This window comes from Corticium candelabrum, chromosome 17 (assembly GCF_963422355.1).
Source record: "Corticium candelabrum chromosome 17, ooCorCand1.1, whole genome shotgun sequence".
In the NCBI taxonomy this organism is placed as follows: Eukaryota; Metazoa; Porifera; class Homoscleromorpha; order Homosclerophorida; family Plakinidae; genus Corticium; species Corticium candelabrum.
In genome coordinates, this window is record NC_085101.1 from 516,492 (window position 1) to 525,486 (window position 8,995).

The 8,995-nt window shown below is 44.2% G+C and overlaps 1 protein-coding gene across 1 annotated transcript; it reads right to left on the reverse strand.

Moving 5' to 3' along the window:
* Positions 1-1,866: 1,866 nt before the first annotated feature.
* Positions 1,867-6,387, reverse strand: LOC134193488 (uncharacterized). The gene is given in 6 exon segments (XM_062662314.1): positions 1,867-2,392; positions 2,394-2,426; positions 2,517-3,036; positions 3,137-3,690; positions 3,829-6,192; positions 6,274-6,387. Coding segments are annotated over 6 exon segments (3,984 nt in total). The 3' UTR covers positions 1,867-1,993.
* Positions 6,388-8,995: the final 2,608 nt, after the last annotated feature.

Here is an 8,995-nt window from a genome sequence, read left to right on the forward strand (position 1 = left end):
ATAATTCTCAAAATGTGGAGTCATGGATTGGGCACCATAGTGATCCACTTGGGAGTCTAGGGTTACAGCTCGGTCTTTGTCCAGCTTGTTGTGCAAAGAAAACTGTGGGGTCTTAGAGTGTCATTTATGGATATATGTAAGCCTGGTCCTCTTCTTAAAAACAGTATAGCTGGTACTGTACCGTGTAGGCTGCTGGCATAGTGCAACACGTGATTGTTAAAATGCTCTCCTTTACAGTCAACCATGTCCTTCTGTTCATTCAGTGAGAAAAAAAAGCATCTTGTGGATGCTGGTTGATAAAGATTCTGCCTCTATTCAATGTCGTTGCAGCTTGAATGTAATTATTCAGAGCCAATTAGAAGAGCGTGAGAAAGAGACTGGCATCCGATCACGTATTTGCCTCAATAAAGGATCATGTGGAAGCCATGCAGGCACGGTTGTACGTACACTGTACGAGCTGCTCTCCATCACCTTATTATACCTAGCGTTTCCCGCGTGAATAATAACTGTCACTGGCTGCAGTTGATTGGGATGGCCAAATTCAAACCTCCAGCTTCCCATTCTTATTCTTGAGACAGTAAGCTAGCCCCGCGAGCATCACATATGTTTTATTAATTTGACGGTGGCTATTAGGTCAGTTAGGCACAATTAAGGTGAGTTCTGCCATATCTGAGTATGCTTTGTTGCAAACATAAGGCTTATAACTAATCTCTGGAGGTGAAGCATCTTCAGCATTGCTTCCACCATCTGCAATGCTTGGATTCATGGAGTTGATGATTTTGTCAATAAGAGCTTGTGATCTCTTCGACCGCTAAAACAACAGCAGAATCATCTTCATATATGCCATCAATTAGTCTACTGTAGTACATTAGGTGCATTCTTAGATGAGTATAGGCTGCTGACTTCGCCTTTGCTGCTAATGGCAATCCATACTAACTTGGGTATCTAGGCGCTATCTCAGAGCAAACCTGCTAGATGTACGTTAAGAACGTCAAAAACTGACGTGGCTGTTTCAAGAATTTCGTCGGCCAAGTTGAGCATTTTTACGCGCCATAAGATCACGTGTGCCTTACTGACGCAATCACATTCCAGGAAATGCTCTCTTTGCTGTTTCTGTCGCTTGAAACGCAGTGGAAACCGTTGCGCTACTTTCAGTCTGTCTAGAGACTGACCTTTTATTCCTGTGATCTAGTTCCGTCAGGCAACATTCCAGAGAATCTCTGTTTTGAAAGATTCTTGGCTTCGAAGGCAATCAACGCTGTCGTCGATCGTGTTCTAACAGTTTATGAGGCACTCATCCCTATACGCAGCAATACTTTCACGAGCGCCTTCGATCCCTATTTCGGTTGCGCACTACAATGCGCACTAAAAGCCGCGCAGTTCTCCAGAGTATACGATTAGACCCTGCAACGTGCATGTTGATGATGCTGCCACTCAAACTCGAACCAGTGGTTTCAAGGATGAAGGTTCTTTAACACCCGAGACTGGCCAATATACGGAATCTTGTCAAGAGAGAACTAAAAGGCTTGGGCACATTTTGCTCAAAATTTGATAACACACGTTCCAATATAGACTTCTTAATAGTTTCCTACTTGGTCATCGGTCTGGCTGCAGTTGGCACAAATAAGTGTGCTAATGACACGTGCCAATGACATGGTGTTCTCAATTGTCATTATCATCAGCACCACTACCACCACCACCACCTCCGCCGCCACTACTGCCACCACCACCGCCGCCACCAGCCGCCACCACCAGCCGCCACCACCAGCCGCCACCACCAGCCGCCACCACCAGCCGCCACCACTACCGCCGCCATCACCACCACCACCACCACCAATCATCGCTATTTGCTGTAGTCAGGTGTAGTAGTATAATTGTTGTTGAATACTACGTCGTGTTGTTGTTATGTTGACGAGGACATGCATGTCAGCCTAGGAGATTGTAATGTATTTCAAATGTGCCACGTCCCATTGTACTTCTCTATTAAGTGTGCTTACACAATGTTTTCTTTGCCTTTCGCTCGATTTGCTGAAGTAGCACTCAGCTGTTGCAGCCTAGCATCTTCCTTCAACCTGTCAATGAGGCGACTGCTCTTGCTAGAGGTGGCTATTTGTTGAAATGGAAATGGAGGAACAAATAGCAAGTCGTTGAGGCGACGAACACGTGAACATGCCACAAATGTCAACCCAGAAGCAAATTCCCTTTTCCCCACATCGATGACTACTTTATTGATTGTCATACCTTGGGCCTTATGAATGGTGATGGCCCAGGCTAGCTTAAGAGGCAGCTGAAGGCGAGAACACTGTTGGCTGGTTGAGAAGCAGCTGCGACGAAGTGGAATGATGGCAACAGTGCCGTCTGGGAGAGTAGGACCTCTGTAGTTGTCAAATTTTTACGGTTACTGCTACAGGCAATTGCGGTGGATTCTGGCCATCCATATAACATATTGCAACTACTGTGCCAATGGCGCCATTTACCAAGCCAACTTCAACCCATAAATTGGCAGTAAGCATGACACGGGCTGCATGAGCAATGCAGACAATCGGCTCCAATCCACCTGCATCATCAGCCGAGGCCTTGCATGCATCTGCACCTGAATTGAGAGCCTTGATTGTGGCTACCGGGTAGTCACTCGCACGCAGCTTGCTCGTATTGTGCTCGGCAACAGCTTCGGTAGTGGTGTATAGATGCAGGGCACCAGTAAACGATGCAATGTCTTCCACTTCAGCTGGCGTCTGTCTCATGAGATGTCCCCAATCATCAATGGTTGACTCAGCATTTCTCAAGCGGAGGAGCAGGTTGCGGAAAATTTGTTGATCGGAATCTAGTCCAGCCTGCCTCATCACTTGATCTAGTACAATGGCACAATCGAACATACGATAGTTGGCACTTCCGAGATCAGACAGTTCTGTTCGAGACTCTGTAGTGTATAGAGGCAGATCCATGACAGGAGGTAACTAAGTAATAAGCAAGCAGTAAGTAAGTAAGTAATAACCAATAAGTAAGCAGGAGCATCCACCGAAAAGTTCAGCTGCTCTGTAAGTAAAACAATGTTGATAAAATAAATGTAATTCAATCTATTTATAATATATATATATATATATATATATATATATATATATATATCTTTGCTCACCTGTGGGGAAATACCTGACGCAAGCGTCTGTCTACTTGACCAAAAAGCTTTCTGCCTATCATGGACATCTCATCAATGATGATGTATTCTACAGCTGCCAGTGATTCTTGGATGTTTCGAAGGCGGTTTCTCTCGAGCTCTTTAAAGTCTCCTTTGATGGGAAGCCCTAACAGAGAGTGGAGGGTGTAGCCATCCACATTGAATGCAGCCACTCCAGTAGGGGCTGCGACACGAAGGCCGTTTCCAAGAAGACGTTTCAAGCACTGAATGAGGTATGACTTTCCCGTTCCTGCTGTACCAGAGACAATCATTCTGAGCGGCTGCTTGCACGATGATCCATTTTCAAAATGCTCACGGACAATGTTGTAAGCATGAAGCTGGTTGCCTTGAAGATGCCCAGAATCAGCGACCGTGTTTGTATGTTGAGGCACGTAAAACTGGCGGTGTTGAGCGATAAAGTGTGGCATTTTGTCAAGATTTTCATAAGTTTTGGCAGCTAGTGACCAGTCAACATGTCTTCTCTCATCAACTGAATTTAAAAATTGAGGTGTGTGCTGGCATAGCAGCATCCAATCCTGCACTGTGCTTGATACAATCTGGTTACTCTCCTCAGCTACTTGTTCTATAATGTGCCAAGATTACCACAGTTGATATGCTAATTGTTTTAGACTCATTATGGAACGTAAACTTACCTCCTCTAGACTTGTTGCGCAATCTGTTCTTTCCATTGCCTCAAGTCGATGTATGTCATCTGCAAGGGATGGTGAAGAAGCACCCGATTGAAGAAAGAGGGAATATGCTGCAGCATAGTTGTCTACCCCTTCTAGAAGTTGCTCCAGTTGTCGGAACGGCTGGTACATCATGAGCTTCTGCTTGCAATATTGCTCATAGTGTGAACCACTTGGATCTGGGGAGAAGTAAGGACGACAGATCACCACAACATCCTTTCTTCTTTGTATAAGACCATCGCCAACCCTTTTTGGAATTCTGTATTTCTGAATGAACTGCAAGAGAGTGAGATCTTCAAACTGTTCAGTGGTGGGACGGGCAAGATAGTGATCTACTTGGGAGTCGATGGTTACAGCTCTGTCGTTGTCTAGTTTGCTATCTACTTCCCGAGATCCATCCAGGCTCAGAGTGACAAAATCAAGCGATGCTCTAAACATGGGCAGCTGCAGAAGTAGGTGACATGTTTCTTGTGCAGAATAGTCTCTCTGTCCAACACTATTAATCAGAAGTTTCTGCACTATCTTAAGGGGCGTGGCATCATCTTTAAGGCTCTTCATGATGTGGTTGTAGACTTCTCTCAAGGCCTTTGAGCGGGGTTCACTTTTGGTTGCATATTTAGCTATATACTCAATAACTCTATGTCTCGATACTACATACTGCATGTCGACATTGGCTCTCCAAGCAGACAGCTGCACTGGATTGTAGCTGTTGAGGAGAGAGTCATTACGTGCAGTCTGTACATGCAGCTCCCCATTCTCGGTAACAATAGCCGTCGCTGGCTGCAGTTGTTTTGGGTAGCCAAATCGACATTCTTGCTGGCCATTCCTCTTCTTGAGACAGTAAGCTGGTGAGCATCGTGTATGTCTTTGGCATGTAGCTATCAGGTCTATTAAGTCTACTTTGAGGTCTGCCACATCCGAGTATAGTTTGTTGCAAACATGTTGAGGCTTAGTCTTTGGAGGCGGGGCATCTTCAGCATTGCTCCCATCAGCTGCGATGCTTGGGTTTATGGTGCTGATGATTTTGTCAACAAAGCTGGTGATCTCTTCGGTTGCTGAAATAACATCAGAATCGTTTTCACAGGCCAGCAACTGCTCTACATTTGGTGCGTCCTTAAACCATGCAACACCATGTACGTGTGGACTTCCGCGATGCTGCCACTCAAACCTGAACCAGTAGTCAGTGGTCCCAAGGATATCCACATAGAATGCATCTATGAACTTGCTGATGCGGTTATAGAAGAAGAAATCAGCAACGGCCGGGTTTTCTGACACTGCAGAGCTGCGACTGGAAAAGCAATCTAAGTTGTCGGGGCAGATGAGACGAGCCAGCTCAGGCCACTGTGCATCTGCAGCACTGTGGTTAAAGAAAATTGTGGGCAGTCCTAGAGTGTCAACCATGGAAATAAGCCTTGTCCTCTGCTTAAACCAGTATTGGCTGGTACCGCGCAGGCTGCTGGCATAGTGCAACACGCGATTGCTAAAGAGTTCTCCTGTACAGTCAATCATGTCTTTCAGTTCTTCCAGTGAGAGACGAGCATCTTGTGGATGCTGGTTGATAAAAATTCTGCCACTTTGCAGTGCACGCCACCTCATCTCTGTGTTTAGTGCAAAGTAGCGAAACCGTGGGTATTTGGCAAACTGACCCTCTCCATACATCATCAGATGTTTAAAGTAGTTACCAATGGTTACTGCACGTTGTCGCGGGGCCACAAAATCGCCAGCACCAGTGGGAAGTAGTGTGGGAAAGGCACACGAAATGTAACCCTCGGTGGTGAACTCGTTGACAGGAGATTCACCTCTTGAAGGCCAGGGCACAGTTTCTCTGCAAGTCGATGACAGGCGCTCTAGTATAGAATTTATAATACTTTCCTGCTCGGTGATCTTTCTGGCTGCAGTTGGCACGAATGTGCCAATGTCATTGGGGTTCTCGTCGTTCGCAGGTTGCTCGAGATCTTGTTGGTCATCAAATATTGTTTGTTCAACTGTGCAGAGTCCAGTCAAGTCTCCGTCAGTAGGCAGTTGTCTTACAGCAGCATGGTCTACTTCAATGTTGTGGTAGTACTTGTTGTGCTGTTTCAGCCACAGGAGAGCACGCAACACTACCGATCTTCTTACTCTGAAGTCACGATGGGAGTTGTCATACCCTTCCTTTCTCACGACAAGGACATCTAGTGGAAGTCTCGGCAAACTGGTAGCTAAGGTAGTGATGTTTTGTGGCAAGTTGATGACGTTACCCCTGTAGCCGTACTGTCCATACCGAAGTCGATAGACTGACATGAGAGGCATCACTGCTGAGATCAGCATTTCCTCTGCTTGTGATAAACCCTTTGTTTCATGCAATTAAAACAGTGATAAAGTCATTTTCATAAAACATGTAACTATCGTGTAGTAGTAATACTCACTGACCTGTAGTTCAGGTGGAACTGGTGCAGGACTCATGTTGTTTGCAGCAGAGTAGAGTTTTGGAGAAAGCTTGTCTCGACTACATCTAATGCACTCGGGTTGCGAAGTCAGCTTCATACTGGGAAATATTTCCAGGCAAGTAGAACATGTGCAAATCTGTATGGAACACATTTCGTGATGGAATTTTATCATCTTTTCGTAAACATGCCTTTGTTCTATGAGGGGAGGCTTATCTCTTGGCAATCATCTCTGTTTTGGTGTAAACTTTCAAGTCTTTCAGCACTCTCTTGAGAAGACTCGGTAGCCAGTCTCTGGTGTTGAGCAAGTTTCATGCGCTCTAGTCTCGCAGCTCTCGTTTCAGATGACTCATTTGCCAATCTCTTCCTAATGCCCTCCAGCCTGGCATCACTCTCTTCAGCTGACTCATTGGCCAACCTCTCACTCTGCAGATCACGGACATGCTCCAACCTGCCGAGATATAGCAATAAAGGTTTGAGTGGTCAAGTTAGAATTGATTCACTATACACAGCTGACCTGGAATCTCTCTCTTGAGCTGACTCTTTATCTAGTCTCGCAGTTTGTAAAGCACATAGATGCTCCAGCGTGCAGAGGGAGAACAATAATATTTGAGTGGTCTGGTTATCATTGATTCACTGCATAGCTGACCTGGCACTTCTCTCTTTAGCCGACTCATTGGCCAACCTCTTACTCTGCAGATCACGGACATGCTCCAACCTGCAGAAATATAGAAATAAGTTTTGATTGGTCAAGTTAGAGGTGATTCACTATACACAGCTGACCTGAAATCTCTGTCTTGAGCTGACTCTTTATCTATTCTCGCAGTTTGTAAAGCACGTAGATGCTCCAACCTGCAGAGGTAGAGCATTAATATTTGAGTGGTCTGGTTATTTTTTATATACTACACAACTGACCTAGCACTGTTATCTTCAGCTGACTGTTTAGCCAGTCTGTCGGTCTGCAGAGCAAGTACATGCTCCAACCTGCATAGAGAGACCGATAGGAGTTTAAGTGGTCTGGTTAGTTGGGTTATTACACTGTTGACCTAGCACTTCTTTCTTGAGGTGACTCCCTGGCCAACCTCTGGAGTTGGAGAGCACGCATGCGCTCTAATCTTAGTGCTGTTTCTTTAGGCGTCTCTGCTCGCCTCTTTGCTCTGTCTCTCTCATTTCTCTTCGCTAACCTTGCTTTTCTCTGTTCGCCTGACTCCACTCTTCTTCTAGCTTTGTCTCTCTCATTTCTTTGGTGAAGTCTACCTCTCCTCTCTTCTTCGTTTTCCGACCCATGACCCGCTCTATCTTCTTGCTTCCTGTTAGGCCTACTTACTTTAAGTGCAGAAATTTTTATAAGCATGCCATTTAAGTTACTAAGAAATATTACATGAGAGACAATTTAGCGTTCCAGATTATTAATTAATATATTAGTGTTTTCATTTCATTGTCCGGGAGTCGGCGTTAAATTACCGTATTATCTCTAGCATAAAATGTCCTTAATTATTTTTCAAAGGGCCTGATAGAAGTGTCTTTATTAGAGACTGCATTTGTCACAATTTCAATGTTGTTTAATTAACTCAACTGTGCTTACTTAACAATAGAAATTTAGCTATCATTTATTGCCATCCAATACATTACGTTTGACTGCTGGTAATAAGTTTGTACTACGTGAGACGAATGCTGTTACTGAAGACTGTAACTTTTATTCTTTGGATGACGTACTGTATTGGAGACTTGTGTTTACGTTAGAAGTAATGAATGGCTTATTATTGGCTGTAGTTAGTGCAATTTCTGTGTATGTGTGTTGCGTATGTGCTATGTGTTTTACTGACCCACTGTACTATAGACTTGCAAGCTGTAGTACAATGAAATCTATTATGCCGTGCTCAATCAGATCAGTCTGGTTTGTAAAGTCTGTTACAAGTACCGGAAGCAAACCCTGCTTCAGAAGTACTTAGACCATCACGGCTGTCTAGAAAGAAGACGTGACGTTATGAAGGATTCCGGTAGATCCCAGAAGTACTGTTTTCTGTAAGTGCTGCATGTTCTCATGACCTGGAATAATGTCCAGCCACCGTGCAATACCTGCTAATACATTTATTATTATTATTATTATTATTATTATTATTATTATTATTATGTGTCGTTATGCCCCTCCATAATGGGCAAGTGGGGTCTTTACCCCCATCTGGGCGCCCACCTACCCGTTATATTATTATTATTATTATTATTATTATTATTATTATTATTATTATACGGTATTTGATTCAGGCCATCTATTATCCAAACTGCATGGCGATCAACTCGGGCGAGTAATCATACATAATTGCGCTTAGTAATTACGGTTGTCAAATTAGAGCAACTAAATTCATGTCAACGTGCATGCTTATTATCGTTCGGTGGTTTGGCAGCTGGTGAAATGACATCGGTCATCTGTTTCTACGCAATAATTTGTAATACTGTACACTGTCTTTAATTAATTAATACACTATCTTCAACGTTACTATCGTTGTAGCAGCTTCTTGATCATAGCATAGTAAACGGACCGTTTAGTTTTATTAGTCGCAATGAAGTCAACCTCTAGTGTCTAAGTTGGCGGTGTAATGGAGGGTGCTGCATATTCTCTAGTCCGCGTGTCCCGCTTTACACACATGCAACATGCACTTCCACACTTGTCGAAACTAAACGCTTCGCTAGCAGACAAATATCGATCG